This window comes from Sarcophilus harrisii, chromosome 3 (assembly GCF_902635505.1).
Source record: "Sarcophilus harrisii chromosome 3, mSarHar1.11, whole genome shotgun sequence".
In the NCBI taxonomy this organism is placed as follows: domain Eukaryota; kingdom Metazoa; phylum Chordata; class Mammalia; order Dasyuromorphia; family Dasyuridae; genus Sarcophilus; species Sarcophilus harrisii.
Window position 1 is genome coordinate 568,923,439 of NC_045428.1, and position 17,353 is coordinate 568,940,791.

At 42.1% G+C, this 17,353-nt stretch overlaps 1 protein-coding gene across 3 annotated transcripts in view; it reads right to left on the reverse strand.

The window, feature by feature from the left end:
- The window catches only part of KAZN (kazrin, periplakin interacting protein), a 579,480-nt gene that overhangs the window by 56,443 nt on the left and 505,684 nt on the right, over positions 1–17,353 (reverse strand). For all 3 annotated transcript variants that reach the window (XM_031962824.1, XM_031962825.1, XM_031962826.1), the window contains 3 exons: positions 15,350–15,480; positions 11,913–11,963; positions 8,973–9,096 (listed from right to left, as the gene is read on the reverse strand). In XM_031962824.1, the coding sequence (XP_031818684.1) occupies positions 8,973–9,096; positions 11,913–11,963; positions 15,350–15,480 (306 nt within the window). The remainder of the gene's footprint in view (positions 1–8,972; positions 9,097–11,912; positions 11,964–15,349; positions 15,481–17,353) is intronic.

A 17,353-nucleotide genomic window follows, 5' to 3' on the forward strand; every position in this document is an offset into this window, starting at 1 on the left:
GGCACTTCCAGTGTGATTTTGGTAACAGCTCTATAAAAAGGGGGCTTGGACCACATAGCCTCTGAGGTCCCATCTCTAAATTTACAATACAGCAGGAACTTGAGGCTCCTCTCTATTCTGATTGCTCTCCTGGTTGTCAATGTTCTTCCTTAAAACGTAGCGCTAAGAATTAAACAGAAGGCTCTAGAGGAGGTCTGAACACAGGGCAGACTGCTCCCCAAGGCTATTGAAGTCTTAATTCTTTCCTAATCAGTTTCATTTCTCCCCTAAAATATTATTGATCACTTTGCTCTTCTCCCTTTCTGACGACATTGTTGTCCTTTCCTTTCCTTTCTTGAAGCCTCTGGGTTCTAGGCCTGGTTGTTTAGCTCTGTCTTTTCCTGATCATCTATTTTATTCACACACTGGTATACTCCTGGCACCTTGGAGTGGAGAGCAATCCTGGCTGATAAATCCTTGGCAAGTCATTTAACATGTCTGTGCTCTAGGCAGGGGCAGGTGCCAGCCTGCATTGATAGATAAAATTTCTTCTATCAATGAAGTCACAATTCCAGTCTCCAGCTCCTATTCTATGCTTCCAGCACTAGGGGCTTTCTTTGGACACTATCCTTTATTTTTCTTATGACTTACTTTATCTTTTCCTCAATAGCGATGGTAAGTTTTTATATAATACTTTCTAAATGCCAGGTATTCCACTAAGAGGCTTTACAAATATCTTATTTGAACTTCACAACATCCCGAGAGGTAGGTGCTGAAAGAGAGTAAGGGATTTGTGAAGGGTCATACAAGTAGGAAGTGTCTGAAGCAGGATTCGAACTCACTCAGTGCTCTTCCACTAGCTTGCTCTAATGGGCTAGGGAATAAAAAGTCTTCTGTCATCTTGGCTCCTAGGGAGAAGAATATTGATGATTTAGATGGGAGCAAGGTCCTGGTCTGTTTCCTTGACCATTCTTAAGAGTAGGATGGTTGCAGGGCAATTGGACCCTTCCTGCTCTATTTTGGCTGCATAGTTATTCAGAGAGCCATCACCTGGAATGAACACAGCTCCCTAGATGAAGATGTTTTTGGGTGAGTTGCAGATGATTGATTGGGGAAAAAAAAAAAAAACCTTCCTTGTGGAAGGCTGAAAATCCTCCAAAGTATAGGCAGGTTAAGAGCTTCCTGGTACTGGCCTTCTCTATTCAGAGGTTTCCCAGCTGAGAAAGTGGACAGCATGGGTCAAAGGAAAGGGATTGGGGGCCTTCCCACAAACTCTGTAGAGCTAAGGGGTGGAATTCCTTCTGTTGGGCTAGAATTGTGGCATTCCAGAGCTAGAAGGAATTTGGGAGATCATCTCATCCCACTCCCCTCAAAGAGGCTCAGAGAATGATAGATGATTGTTAAAGAAGGTCTGGCTTTAAACCTTGCTCTGAGTTCAAGTTGTGCCTCAGATACTACTGACTTCCACTGAACCTCTTCCAGCCTCAGTTTCCCTAACTGTAAAATGGGAATAATAGATGCACTTACCTCACAGGGCTATTGTGAGAATCAACTGAAATAAAGGGAGGCCCAGGGAGGTTCTTATGGAAGAGCAGGTACTTGGACTTCACTCCAGCTTCCTTTTCACTGTTCCAAATAGCTTTTTTTATGAGCATCTAATGAGATAATGGATATAAAACGCTTTGCCAACATCAAAGCGCTACAGGAATGTCAATTAGTCTTAGTGTTATTTCTGCTTGAGATTCCAGAAGTCATTAGTGGCAGAAATGGGCCCCTGGGTTTCAGCTCCAGTTTCTAGGAAAGCCATTTGTTTTGGGAGAGCTCTTTGGGATCCCTCAAAGGGATGCCCAGCCTCAGCCGCCCCTGAAATGCACATTTCGGTGCTAGCTGTGTCAAGAGGCCCTGAAACTGCCCATACTTTGGAGGATTTTCAACATGCTTTGTTCAAGGAAGCTTCCCTCCCTCCTGCTCCCAAAGAACTCCCATAAAGGACAGGGTATCTCTCCTCATCAGCTACCTCCTGCTGTGCACAGATGGTGTGGGCTGGACCTTCTCTGAGCCACTGCAATTCAGTCACTGTTTCTGAGAGGCCTTGTGGGACTCCAGCACACCTCAGCTAGCCTGCCAGGGTACCCTCTGTGACCCCAGGGCAGCCTAATTGCTTCCTTCTCAGTAAAGTGGTCTGTCTGAATTTAAATAGGTCTGAAGTCTGCACAGCTCCCGCCCTGCTCCTAATTGGAGGCTGGCATCTCCTGGGACTGGGGGAGCCTGGGTATGAGGGAAAGCTTCCATCAGAGAACTGGGATCCAGACTGAGTAGGGGTGATCTAAGGTCTGGAAGATAACAGCTGACTCAGCCCGGAGGGTATTGATAAATAGGAAACCAACATTCTGTTCAGCTGTTTCCCACAAATTTTTTTTTTTAGTGCCATGAGGATGCAAGATCTGGGTTCCCTATCCCTAACAAGGGACTCTTCCTAATGGGATCATTTTATCTAAGGACTCAGGAGAAGAGACTTAGGATTCTTGGATTCTCTGGCTTTCCCCTACTTCAGAACTAACTAGACATCTAGAGATTAGGGTCTCAGATATTCTAGACAGCCTAGACAAAATGAATACAAGGCCTCTAACGTTACCTTTGGAAAAGGGAAAGAACATAGATTTCAGATGACTTTTTGCATACATTATTATCTGGATGTATCTTGTATTATTTATCGCATATGTTGTCTTTATGGTTAGACTGTAAGCTCCTTGAGGGAAGGCATTGTTTTTGCCTTCCTTGCCATTCCTAGCATTTAGCAAGCGCCCTTCACAAGATAAGGGAGTTTAAAGTAGAAATACTTGTACTTGTACGATGAACAAATACAGTGGAAGCCTGTTTGACTCTTGGTGATTGAGAAGGGGAGCAAAGCTCTGAGTCTGTGGAGTCCCAGGAAGAGCTGTCTGAATAAACTATGAGAATGAAACTACTTCCCTTCTCTGGGTCTCAGTTTCCTTTTCTGTAAAAATCAAAGGGTGGATCCTCTGAGGTCCCTCCTAGCTCCAGAACTATGACCTATGGGCTTTCTTTGGGGCTGGGAGACTGGTCCAGATCACTAAAAATAATGATAATGATAACTCACAGTCTGAGGTTAACAAAGCACTTTTCCTTGTTCCCAGCAACCCTCTGGGAGAAGCAGGGTCAGTGTGACTTCCTTTTTTACAGGTGAGGAAGCTGAGGTCTAGAGAGAAGTGACTTGTTCAAGTTCTCATAGTTAGTATCAGAAGAATTCAGACCCATGTATAACTCACGATCCAGAAAGATTAGAGCAAGGTTGGAAATCTGGGTCTCCTGCCCCTACTATACCTTAAATAAAGGCAACTTCCCATACAAGAAGCTACTTTTTTTTTTGGCTGAGGCAATTGGGGTTAAGTGACTTGCCCACGGTCATACAGCTAAGAAGTGTTAAGTGTCTGACAGGTCCTCCTGATGTCAGGGCTGGTGTTTTATCCTAGTGCCTCTAAGAAGCTACTTTCAAAATGGAATCACCTGTATTCCATCAATCTCCCTTGTGTTGGGAAAGATAGTTTTTTTTTTTTTTTAACCTTCCCCAATTCAATTTTTCTCCCCTCCCCCCTTGGCTTTCATCTCTCATTGGTCTGTTTCTCCAAACTTTCTTTCAGATTATTGTAGTAAGAGTTAATTGGTGGCAGAGGTTAGAGAGTGGCAAGTGCCTTAAAGATCACAGACCAGAGATTTAGAACAAGAAGGGATCTTCGGAAATCACTGAGATAAACCCCTCACTTTACACATGGGGAAACTGAGGTGCAAGGAGGTGAACTGATTGGCTATTGTCAAATCGGGCACAGGTAGTAAATATTTAAGTCAGGAGGTGGTACGGTGATAGAATGCTAGATCTGAAGTTCAAATCCAGTCTCAGAGATATTAGCTGCTCAAGTCATTTAACCTCCTGTCTTCCTCAGTTTCCTTATATGCAAAATGAGGATAATGACATCAACTTGCCAGGAAGTTGACTGTAGTTGTTGTTATTGTTGCTAATTTTACACGTTTAAGACAGAATTTGAATGCAGGTCTTCCTGACGACAAATCCAATGTTCTAATATTGACTCCGATTGTGGGAACGGGCAGCTTTCCTTGGGGCAGTTGAGGCGTGCCATGGCTGAGGATTCTCAAGAGACGATTATCACCTATCCAACAGAGCAGAAGGGATGCCTTCCAGACCTGTGGATTGTCACTCTTCAATTGTTTGGAGCCCCCATCTCCTGAGATGTAGTTAGACAGGCTTAGGTTAGATGTGGTTAGGTTAGGGATGGTCTGAAATCCCACATACTCACAGAATTACAGATTCAAAGGTATCTAGAGATCAACTAGTTAGAAGAGGAAACTGAAGCACTGAGAATTTAAAAAGATTTATCCAAGCCTAAGTATTCGTTCCATTGTAACAATTCCAACCCTCCCCACCACCACCCCCGAGAAGATGGAGTGAGACTAGATTATGGGATGGAATGGATTCCTCTTGCTTGGGGATCTGGTACTCTGTTGGTTCTGAAAGACACAATTTATTCCCTATTCCTTGGAAAGGAAGAGTAGGGATGAGTCCCTCAACAAGAAGCTGTCTTGTTTACTGGCCCCTCCCCTATACTGTTCTACACTTAGCATGAGGAAGATCTGGATTCAAATCCTGTCTCAGACACGTATTACCTGGGTGATACTGGATTTCACCTCCATAAGCCTCAGTTTCCCCATCTGTTAAGTGGAAATAATAACAATATCTTCCCTCACAGGGCTGTTGTGAAGATCAAAAGAGAAAGTGTAAAGAAATCACTTTAAGAAACTTATATCTGTAATGCTTTAATATACATGTTAGTTTTATTATTTTCTGATTAATGACATTTCCCTAGTTTTGGAACTGGAAGGGATTTTAGAGGCCAATGCTTCATTGTGAGTCAGTCGAGAAAGCATTGGTTTTAGAGTGAGAGAATGTGGATTCAAATCCTGCCTTAGTCACTTATTACCTAGGAGATCTGAGGAAAAATTCATGATTTCCCTGATTTCCTTTGTTCATCTATTAAAGATCCCTTGTCATGAGGGACAGGCTAGTTCTTTTCTTTAAAAAGCTTTTAAACCATCCTCAAGATTCATTTGCCTCAAAGTACCAAGACAGGACAGAGATGCAGATTCTGAGTCACCTGGGTACAGAAAAGCTCCGAGGAAGTACCTGACACTGGAAAGATCTCTTGATCCTCACTGAATAGGTTTTCCTTGTTATGTCTAAGTAAATCTTCTAGTACAGATGGATGGATTCATTTCATTATAATCTTATAATCTTGAACCTAAACTTTAGACCGGCCTGGTCAGCTTTGGTCAATTACAGCCTTGGGTCCCTTCCAAAGTCTATCACCTAAATTTTACAATTGAAGAAACTGAGGTAAAGTGATGACATGATTAGTACTAGATTCACACCGTATTAAGTGGAGGAGGCAGGACTCAAATCCTGGTCTCCTGACTTCCAATCCAGTGATCTTTTTTACTTTATAGGGCTTCCTCAAAACAGGTTGGTGATGGGAAGAGAGCCAGACTTAGGGTCAGGAATCCCATCTCTGATGCTTCAGGGAGTACCACAAGGGGATGTTTCCACCAGACCCTGATTCCTGTGGAACTCCGGTTCTTTGGAGCTGTTTGTTGCCCATCCGGACTTCAGGAAGCTCTTCCTAGATTCACATAATGTTAAGTGGAGGAGGCAAGATTCAAATTCTAGTCTCCTGACTTCAAATCTAGTGATCTTTTTTACTTCTTCAAGTCAGGTTGGTGATGGGAAAAGAGCCAGACTTAAGAGTCAGAAATCCTATCTCTCTGATGCTTCTGGGAGTACTACAAGGGGATGTTTCCATCATAGCCTGATTCCTGTGGAACTCTGATACTTTGGAGTTATTTGGAGCCCTTCCGGACTTAAGGAAGATCTGAAACACTTGAACAGGGACAGTTCAAGCCTTATGGGCATCAGAATTTGGCAGGCCTGACATCCCCAATTTGTTTAAGTCTGGAATGCTCTTTAGACAAAATCATCCAGATCCAATTCCCTCATTTTACAAATCAGGAATATGAAGTTAAGAGACTTGTCTAAGATCACACAGCTTATAAGTTTCGGAGCCTTCATTCAAACCTAGTTCCTGACACTCTGGAGTCAGAATATTTTCCACTAAGTCACAAGTATTGCTTTGACAAGCTAGCCTGGCAGAAATTAGAACTTTCTCTCTTTTTTGGTGGGGGTGGGAAAGGGGGGGAATGCTTTGAGCCCAGCTGTGAATTAATCTGGAAGGCTTCTTCCTGCATAGTCACTGAGCAAATCATTCAGGAGGGTGCTCCCTTCCCAATGAGGTCACATTTCAACCCAGTTTTCCCAGCCCTAGTCCTAGAATTCCAAGGTTCAGACTATATTGTGGGAGGAGAGGAAAGAACACCCTGAGCTGGCAGACTCCCCACCCTGGAGGAAAATAGAAACAATCAAATGACATAGAATTCAATCATATTTTAAAATAAGCTTTATTTAGATTTTTTTATATTTTTATATTTGCATCCATGCCTTCAAGAAACCTTTCCCACAGGAAAGGTTATTATTATCTAATGTTACCCATAACTCATATGCTATTTGTCATACTTCTCTTAAATAAATCATCCTCTTAGTAACTTTTAGAATTATTTAAAAAAAAAACTGAAATGAACAGGAACTACTAACTTATTACCAGGAGAGGCTGTTTTGTTTTTTTCTATTAAGGAAAAAAAAAATAACGGGGAAAGGAAATGAAACAAAAATTCACGGGGGATAAAATGTTTTCTAGACTATTCCTCCATAGTGACAGATGCTGGTAAGGGCAGTTTTCCTCTCAGACCTGGGTCAGATCCCTTTGCTGAAGGAGGGCAAATCTGAAGTCCCTATTGGGAGACTCCTTGGGACTTCTCCCTTTTTCCCTTTCCTAAAACTGTTTGTCCCATCCAAAAGAAATCCAGAAGCTAGCTTTGCCATGCCAAGGTTCGCTTTGCTCGTGGTTTGAAGATAAAATATCCCTTTTCAAAGAGGGCACACTGAGAGGAGTTACTGAAGCAAACAAGCTTCCTAGAACTTAGTACACGGTTGACTTTAAAAAGCTTTAAATGGTATGGTCAGCGGGAAGCATAGCGTACAGCCATCTGCAGTATACACCTGATTTTGAGTTGTATTAGTAGAGAGGGGAAGGGAGGCCGGGGTGGGAAAATCACAGTTAAAAAATAAAATCGGCCATCTGTTTTGAGACCTCGGGCGGGCAGCAGTCTGCCCACCCTCATCAATGCACACAGCCCTTTTAGCTTACAAAACGTGATCAAGAGGGTGGGTGGGTGGGTGGGTGAGTGGGTGGGTGGGGGTGTGGACAATGCCTACAAGAAGGTCTGAGAGAGGCTACCCTAAAGCCTCACTGTTGGTGATGGATGACACGACAGAAGAGGCCCAGGGAGTGTGGGAGAAGGACCACAGGACTAAAAGACAGACATCTGGTATGGAAGGGGTCCCCCATGCTGGAGAGACAGACCTGTGGGATGGGCGCCTCCCTTGAAGAAATGGTGTTCTCCATTCTTAAAGAACTGCTAGGGTTGGTGGACAGACTGAAAAGGAGCACGTGGAAGATGTGGCCATGAAGAAAACTTGAGGTTCCCTCGGGGGCAGAGGGAGCGCACCCCTCGGCCAATTGCGGCAACGCTGGTTGGCGTATTCCACCCCTTGGCCAATCGTGGCGTGCTCCACAACCGTCTGCTTGGTTCTGCCAGTGAGCTCTCTCCACCCACCCTTTCACCTGTGGTCAGGTCGCCCCGGGATCAGCATTTGATGCCATGGGAAAATTTATATCGACAGACCAGACTGAGGTTTTGTGTCCCTCTAGCCTGGGGGAGGAGGTTGGAGAAAATGTTCATGAAACAGAGATGGGAGGAGAAACAGAAAAATGCCAGATAAAATACAAGAGGTTGAAATCACATGTTCCCTGGGCTCCAGCCATCTTAAATGCTATCTCTATTTGGCAGCAGCGTGATATTGAACATACAGGCAATAGAAACACACCCGCCTCCCTCCCACCCCTTGGAAAAATAGAAATTCCAATATTTATGCAATAATTTAGATAGAATAAGTTTTCTGCTTTTGTGCAAATAAATTAAATGAAACAATTTTTTTTCCTTCTGAAAGAAAAAAAATTTAAAAACTGGTAGGCCATTAAAAAGAGCCTATTTTTTTTTTTTTAAATCTCCTATGAACCCAGCCAAGAAGACAGCCCCTCGGCCGAGCTCATTAGTCTTTGTGGACAACACACCCTCCCTGGGTGGGGTTGGTATTTTTGTTGTTGATGTGACTGAGGCACTGAGTGCCCTGTGCACTTTCAGGACCCCACTCCCCCCAACGCTCACACCGGGGGTGGGGGTGGGGGGGAAACAGACCAGATACAGAACGCACCACAAGGTTGGGCTCCAGCAAGAGCGGTTTGGACAAGAGACGTTTACAAGCACAAGGTGCACACGGGTTTTTCATTATTTACAAATACACAGCAGTCCTTCAAGTTTCATAAAAGAAGGGGTGCAAAAAAAGAAAAAAAAAACAGAAAAAAACCCCAACTGAACAACAAAACGAGATTAAAACAAAACAGAAAATAAAACCCCGAACATTAAAAAAAAAAAAAACAAAAAACTGACAACAAAAAGAAATCAGGAATCAACACACCTGCATCGCTCCAAAGACAACAAACAGTTAACATATTCACACACAATTTGTAATATATACATCAGTTACAGAGGTGGCGGCGAAGGGGAAGGGGCTCACACTTCTTGAATTTCTTGTTGTTAGACACATCCCCACGCACACGGACGCACCTGGCGCACATACACGCACGCGAACACACACATACATGGGCAGCAGTCGGAGGCGGGTTATCACCAATCCGCATCCTCCTCAATGTAATAATCAGGGGCAGTACCATCAAAGAGGCCTGGGTCGAGGGATTTCCGCTGCTTCCCTCTGGCAAAGACTCGGGAAATGGAGCCAAATCCCATCTTCTCTTTCTTCTTTTTCCTTTTTTGGTCTTCAAGATCCTCTAGTGACTAAAAAAGTTGAGGGGAAGACGGCAAGGGAAGGAGAGAAGAAGGAAAGGACCATTAGAAGTGTGAACAGAGATGCTCAAGGGAGCAGACAGTTGTTAACAGCATTGCCTTTATTTTTGAAGGAAACCTAATATTGGAATGGAACAAAATGGAGAACTCGGGAGACTAGAGGTCATTTAAAATAGTGATTCCAGACCCAGAAATCATATGGTAATAATTATGCTACCTTCTTAGGGTGGTAGAGGGTGCCATAACACCTAGAGCACTGGGCATGGAATTAGGAAGACTCAACTTCATGAGTTCAAATCTAGTCTCAAAATTTACTAGCTGTTTGACTCCATTTAATTTTATTTGCCTCCATTTCCTCATCTGTAAAATGAGCCAGAGAAGGAAATAACAAACTACTCCAGTATTTCTGCCAAGAAAACCCCAAATGGAATCACAAAGACTTGGACATGACTGACATGAATGGTATCTTCTCATATTTTTTTTTAAGTGCTTTAAATTTTACAAAAGAAAATGCTTTCTCCATCATAACCTTGAGGGTAGGTAAATATATAATAAGATATATTATTTTTTTTACAGAGGAGGGAAATGAAGCTTAGAGGGGAATGTGGCTTGTCTAAGTTCACACAACTAGAAAGTGCCAGAGACAATATTCAAAATCAGAGTCCCAAGTGCAACACTTTATAAAATGTCAGCGGACCTTGGATAGCACTTAGTCCAAAGTCCTCACTTCCCAAGTGTCTGAAAATGGGGGCCCACAGGAGTGATATTCAAGGTTATGTGAACATTGAGTAGCACAGACTCAGTGCATATTAATGTTTGTTTCCGATCAGTAACAAATGGGAGCAGTGAAGGACACAAAAACTCACCAACTATGAAATACCTTCTAAAGAAGGCTCTCTCTCTCTCTCTCTCTCTCTCTCTCTCTCTCTCTCTCTCTCTCTCTCTACCTGTCTCTGTCTCTGTCTCTGTCTCTGTCTCTGTCTCTCCCCTCCCTCTCTCTTTGTCTTTCTCTCTCTCATTTAAGGTAAAGCAATAAGAAATGGGTCTAAAATAAGTACTAGATAATGTCTGAGGCTCCTTCTAGCTCTAGAATCCTATGAAATGATGACTTTCAGTTTTCGTAGGCTTTCCGAAAACTTCCTGAACCACCCAAGGCAAACCTGGATATATGTGGATGATTTCAACTTATATAGGAACACTCAAATGGCAGAGAGGGGAAAGAACTCATCTGGTCCAGCAGGCACTTCAACAGTAATAAGCACCAGATATCCCCAACAAGTAGCCCTGCAGCTTTGTGTTAATGTGAGTGAGGCAATGTCAGAAAGTCAGCTACTTTTTGAGGAAGACTTCCACAGGTTTTAGAGTCAAAGAAAATCTGCACAACCTAAATCCAGACCAGGAAGGAGCTTTAGAGGGCATCTAGTTTGATCCTCTCCTTTTACAGATGAGGAAACTGAGGCCCCAGAGAGATTAAGCATTTTTTGCTTAATTGCTCTGCCTGTTTACCATCTCTGATTTATTCTGTATACAGCTTCTATGCACATAGTCGTCTCCCCCATTAGATCTCGAGTTCATTGAAAACAGGGACTGGCTTTTACTTTTCTTTGTATTTTTAGCACTTGGCACATAGTAGCCTGAAACATAGGAGGTGCTTCATAAATGTTGTTGATTAAGTGATCTGCTTGAGATCACCAGTAATATTCGGCAGAGCTGTAACTCAAAGCCGTGTCTTCTGACTTTAGAGTCACCTCCTCATTCTGCTATACTGTATACTGCTTTCCAGACTGAACCTGCCTTGGTTTCTTAATTTTGTGGATATTGGTTCAAGGCTTTCTCTGAGTCAGTTTGCCCAAATAAATGGGTTGGAACCACAATCTTATGATTCCATAAGGTTGGAGAGTTGGCTTGTGAATGGGTGACAGAGCCAAGATTCTAAGGGAGGACCTAGAATGGGGCAGCTCAGGTTTATGTCTTTATTCAGTCTTCAGCCCCATGAGTGGTCTTGTGGTGGAAGAGCAAACAAGGATGCTGTACTTGGAGATCTGAATTCAAATTGTGTCTCTGGTGCTGGGTAGATGTGTGACTTTGGACAAACTCTCTCAAATGGGAGAAATAATAATCTTTGGGCTATTTCACAGGGCTGTTGTCATGAGGAAAACACTAAAGACACTATATAAATGTGAAGTATTATAATCTCACCTTTTACAGAAAGTCTTTCCCCATCCCCCTTAATTCTAGTGTCTTCCCCATTAATCATGTCTAATTTATCCCACTTATAGCTTGTTTGCATATTGTCTCTCCCATTAGAATAGGAACTTCTTGGGGGTAAGCTTTTGTCTTTCTGTATATCTCCAGCCTCAGTACTGTGACCTAATATAGAGTAAGTGCTTAATAATTTGTCTACTTGACATTAGCAACCTTCTCAGTCATAGGGTGAAAGATTCAGAGCCAGAAGGAACTTAGGGGTCATTTAGTCCAACCCCCTTATTTTAAAGAAGAAACAGAACTCCAGAGAGGTTTAGTGAGTTGAAAAGTTACACAGGATCTAAGCATCAGAGAGAGAATTTGAATCATGTCCTCCAAATCCAAAGATTTCAGGTTTTTCCCCATGTATCCTGATGCTTAATCTCTGTTGCCTCTATTTGCAAAAATGGAAAGTGGGGGTTAGGGATATTCCCCTCCTGACCTTTCAGGTTTGTTATGGAGGCGAATGAGATGAGAGATCTTCCCAGGAAGAGGTGCTATGGGGTCAGGTTACTGGGCATTGGGTCAGAGAGGATCCAGCTGATTAAAGGAATCCAGCTTACCTGTACAATTGGGTTGTGTAAATTCTTCTGTACGGGTCCGGGGCTGTCCCCCTACCAGCAGAAAGAGAGAGATTCAGTTGATGTAACATTATCCCACATCCCATGGCCAGGGGCTTCTTGCAGAGACTTAGAATCCTATAAGAAAACATCCCATCTCCCCCGTTCCCATCCTCAGAGCTAGAGAATAACTCAGCAATCAGGCACTATCTTTCCATGTCCAATAAGTACTCCTTCGGCTTTTGCTCAAAGCCCAATGAAGGGGAAGCCCCAATACTTCCAAAGACACATATGATTATCTGGGGGCCTCCCCTGTATACTTTCAGGGGGCTGAGCTAGGCTAGAATCTGTGTGTATGTAAGCTAATCCGTCTATAACCTGGATCCTTCCCATTCCTTTAATTTGACTTGTCTCCAGGTAGTCTATGATCCAGCCACACTAGTCTCCTTTCTGCCACTCACACAGGACGTCCTAGCTCCCACCTCCACGCCTGTGCACTGGCTGTCCCCCCATTCCTACCTTCTCCCTGCCATCTCTTATCTTCTCTGGTTTCCTTCAAGACTAATTTCAATGACTACCTTCTACAGGAGGTCTTCCCCCCATGGCCAACTTGCCCCAACCCTCCCAGGTCTCCTCATTTGCTAGTTCTTTCCCTCTGAGTTACCTTTCATTTCTACTTTATAGGCCTTGTATGTGCATATGTTTGAAAGTTGTCTCTCCAAGGAGAATGGGAGTCCCTTGAAGGCAAGAACCATGTTTTTGCCTTTCTTTTTATCTTTGAATCTCCAGACCTTTGCATAGTATCTAGTATACAATAAGGATCTAATAAATCCTTGATGGGAAAGGACATTGGAGGCCATTGAGTCCAATCTTTTCAATTTACAGAGCAAGGGTCCACCTTGGAAAACCATGACTCACACAGAGCTAGTATACATCAGAGGGCAATTTGAACCCAAGTCCTCTTAATCTACGGTCAGTACTCTGAGACAGAAAGGATGTCATCAGGCTTCTTTAAAGAACAGCTCATAATTCCTGGGGTAGATGGAGGGCTTGGATACAGGCCTTCAGCCCAACAATCTAAATTATTCAAACTTTCAAGGAAATTAAAGAAAACCCAACAATCCCGTGTTTCAAAGTTTCTGCCTAATGGCATCCTGATGAAGTAAAGAATGCTTGTTAATTGCCAGGCTTCCCTGAGCTCACTTCAGTGCCACCAGATTTCATGATTTCTTTAGGGTGACTTGTGGTGATGATGGTGAGGGGGAATGAGAAGTCCTATCACTAATGGAGATTACTTGGCCCTCCACACCTCATTACAGGGAGTTTCTGGGCTGAAAAAATCCTTCATCAGGTAGCCTGTTATCTGGTGATAAACCTCTCTGAACTTAGCCACGTTGGTCCTTGGATAGCAGGCAGAGATTGCCACTGAGTCTCCAAATCTAATCTCTTTCATTTTAGTCCATGAAAGTCCATGAAAAACAGGTATTAATAGTCTTGTTTTACAGATAAGGGAACTGAGGCAAAGGAAAATGAAACAATTTGCCCTGAATCACATAGCTAATGAATGGCACCTAATTTGGGTTAGGTGGTTTCCACCAAGACAGATATTTTCAGTAGCAAGTTTATTATTATGGTTATTACCACCTTATATTTGTATAAACTTTGGCACTTTAGAAAGTATTTCTAAATGTATTATCCAGCCCCACAGGACATGGAAGATAGGTATTAATATTCCTGTTTTTCAAATAAGGGAACGGAGGCAAAGAAAAATGAAACAACTTGCCCTGAATCACATAGCTAATGAATGGCAGGGCCAAGACTAGAGAAACTTGATCTTTGACTCTCAGGGTAGGAGTCTCTCTGTTTACTACATCTGGACAGTGTCAGATGTGGAAGTATATGTGATATTTTAAAATCTTTCTATACCTTTGGGAAATCTAGATGTTTGGACCTAAAAAAAAATCTCAAGCAAGAAAATATTGTTCTCTGGTGGCAGTTTAACCTGAAATATAAGAATAGTGTGCAGATAGAAACAATATTCTAGCTGTTCCAACCCAAATCTATAGATGTTTTACTTGACATGTCGAGATCAGAGCATGAGAGGATGTGGAATCTTAGGAGAACATAGAGCATATGACAGAGAGAGTAGTTTCCAAACAGGCAGATATTGTGGAAGGCCATCCTACCCGGGGGGATATCAGCCTGGACCACTTGTGCTTTTACTAAGCCCAGACTCATGGACCACATTCAAAGAGGTGGGATGGGCTGAAGACAGAACTAGCTTGAAAGAAATTTTAGCTAAATTTCTGGATAATGGATTCCCATTTTACAAGCTGTTTTTCACGATCCCTCCATTTCTTAATGTGTTCTCCTTCCTCAAAATCTCTCTTCCTCATTGATCCATGTAAATTTGGTACTCTTCCAAATAGAACAGAAAGTCCACAAGGGAAAAGACTGTTTTTTTTTGTTTTTGTTTTTTTAATCTTTGAAGTCTTAGCATTAAGCCCAATGCCTTGGACATGATTATTTAATTTGCTTTTTTGCTCTAGACTTGTGATTTCATCGGGACTGGGAATTCTCAGGGTGGAAATTCTCTCTACCAATAGATTTGTACATTGTAAAATGAAAGTGTCAAACTTATGATAGAAACAGATCTCCGTGTGACTCTAATGACTTAGAAAATCACAAATTAACATTTTCTATGTCTTATTTTAATCTGGTTTTTTCTCATTTTAATCTGGTTTGGCTGTACTTGGAGTTTGGCTAGAGGAGTTTGACAGCTTTGTTGTAAATAGACTAGTCTTAGTGAATGACTTGGGGCATTAAATGCCTAAAAGTAATGGGCATCGAGAGGTTCATTAAGTTGCCTGGAGTCAGAGAGCTGGTATGTCAGCAGGGCTTGAACCCAGGCCTTTCTGGCTTCCAATTGCTTTTGTATATTGTATTTATATCTCCAGCAGTTAGCACAGTGCTTTTCACACAGTAAGCACTTAATAAATGCTTAATACATTTCTTATTCCTGGCTACAATGGAGCATCAGGGACAACTCCTGACTTTCTCTTGGGTACTCAGCCTAGAGAATTCTCTCCCCTACCCTCCCTGAGGCAGTGGTAGCAAACAATCTCCCTTCTTTTCTGTTCTTCCACACCCTGATGCTCCTGCAGTAAGAAGAAAGGGAATTGGAAATGCTAGACAAATGAGCCAAAGGGGCTGAGCAATTTTACTGGGTTGTACTGGAGTGAAATGCTGAAGCCAGAATGTTCTCACTCAAGAAGGAAGGGCTGAAAGAAACACAAGAGGGAGGGAAGAAGGAAAGGAGGAAGGAGGAGAAGGAATGTATGCTTTCTGCCCAGTCCTGCTCTACTCTGAGGAAGTGGGGGGAGAAGAGAAGCAGTGGGAGTGGGATGAAAGGCAGGGAACCCCACCACCAATGGCCTTACATTGCAGAGGGAGTGCGTCCGGTGACGAGGGGAGTTGATGTCACTTGGAGTTGATGACCGGTCTCCTTCAGCTGCAGATGCATCAGAGATGATGGAAGGCTGCCGAGAATGACAGGGGCTCACCCTGACAGCTGGAAATGGGAAAACAATGAGTAAGGAAGGGAATAAAAGGAAATAATGGTGATGCGCTTATTCCCCAGGCTCACCCTCCACTTACACCCCTAAATCTCCATGGAGCATTTAGGGTTAGGGTTATTACACCCCCTTTGTTTTTCAAAACACTCCCAAACACATCAAATAATGATAATAATAATGATAACAACAATGATGATGATGATGATGGACATTTTCATGGTACTTTATCATTTCAAAGTCCTTTATGCATATTTGGGCCTGAGGGGTAGGTTTTATTCCTATTTTAGAGATGAGGAAACTGAGTCTTCCAAAGGTTAAATGACCCTGTAGGGTCATATGATCATGGAATTATAGACAATGCTGGAAGGGAATTTTGAGGTCATATAGGCCCTCCTCCATTTTTTTACAAATTGTTTTACAATTTGTTTTACAAATGAGGAAGGTGAGACCCCAAAAGGTTCAGTTACCCAAAGTCACACAGCTAGTAAGTGGCAGGCCCAGGATTTAAATTTAGATTATTTAACTCCAAAACTCAACACTTTTTCCATTACATTTGTATTTCTTTTATTATTGGGCAATTATTTTTGTTCCTTTTCTTACAGACTACATATATCTTTGTGAGGTCAAGGACGATTTCCTGACTAAAGTATAAGACTATTCTTTATATCCATGATCTCACTTGACTCTGTGAGATATATACTATACGGATCCTCATTTCATAGATGAAAAAATTGATGCTCAGACAATTGAAGGAACTTGACCAAAATTGCAAAAGCTAGCAAAAAGTGGAATTTGAACTCAGAACTGTATTCACTTCCATGAAGATCCTTGAGAAACATTTACCAAATTGACTGCTTGAATTCTGTTTACTTCCCTCTTTCTTCTCTGAACACTCTGAGACACTCTAAGCAAGGTGGGCATGTGATCTAGCACTTGATGTTCTATGCCCATATTTCTTACACATAGCATGACTCCCAGTATAGAAATTCCTCCTCTTACTGTGGAGTAGCAAATACTCATCTCTAACCTGGTGCCTTCTTGATTTTAATCTATCATACCTTATTGCCCCTTGCACTGTTAGTGTCTGAATGTGAACTCCTTGCCTTTCTTTGTATCCCAGTCCCTTAATAGATGCCTTTTAAATTAATGATGGATCAAGACTTTTCCAAATTAATCATGGATCAAGACTTTTCCAATAAACTCAAGATGGAAAATGTCATCTGTATCCAGAGAGAGAACGATGGAAAATTAATGAAATTCAAAGCATAGTATTTTCACTTTTTTTTTGGGGGGGGGGGTTGCTTTTTCTTTCTTGCAGTTTTTTTGCTTTTGCTCTGATTTTTTTTTATACAACATGACAAACATAGAAATATGTGTAAAATGATTGTATAAGTATAACCTATTGCTTGTTGACTTGGGGATGGAGGCAGGAGGAAGAAAAAATTTGGAATTCAAAATCTTACAAAATTAATGTTGAATATATTGGTCTACCTGCCATCTGGGGGAGGGAGTGGGGGGGAAGGAGGTCAAAAATTGGAACAAAAGGTTTTGCAGCTATCAACGCTGAAAAATTACCCATGTATATATCTTGTAAATAAAAAGCTACAATCAAAAAATGAATGTTGAAATTATCTCTCTACATAATTGGAAAATACAATATTATTAAAAAAATAAATTAATGATGGATTGCCACCCCCTCATGACCAACCACCATAATCATCATTACTTTTATTTCCTATCAGATAGGGCACATGGTACATGTCCAATAAAGAAGAGGTGACTTCAGGATACCCGTCCAGGATCAGTAGTTGGGAACTTGTTCACAAATTAGAAAGAGTGATTATAGTTTTGTCCACTCCTTCCTCTGTT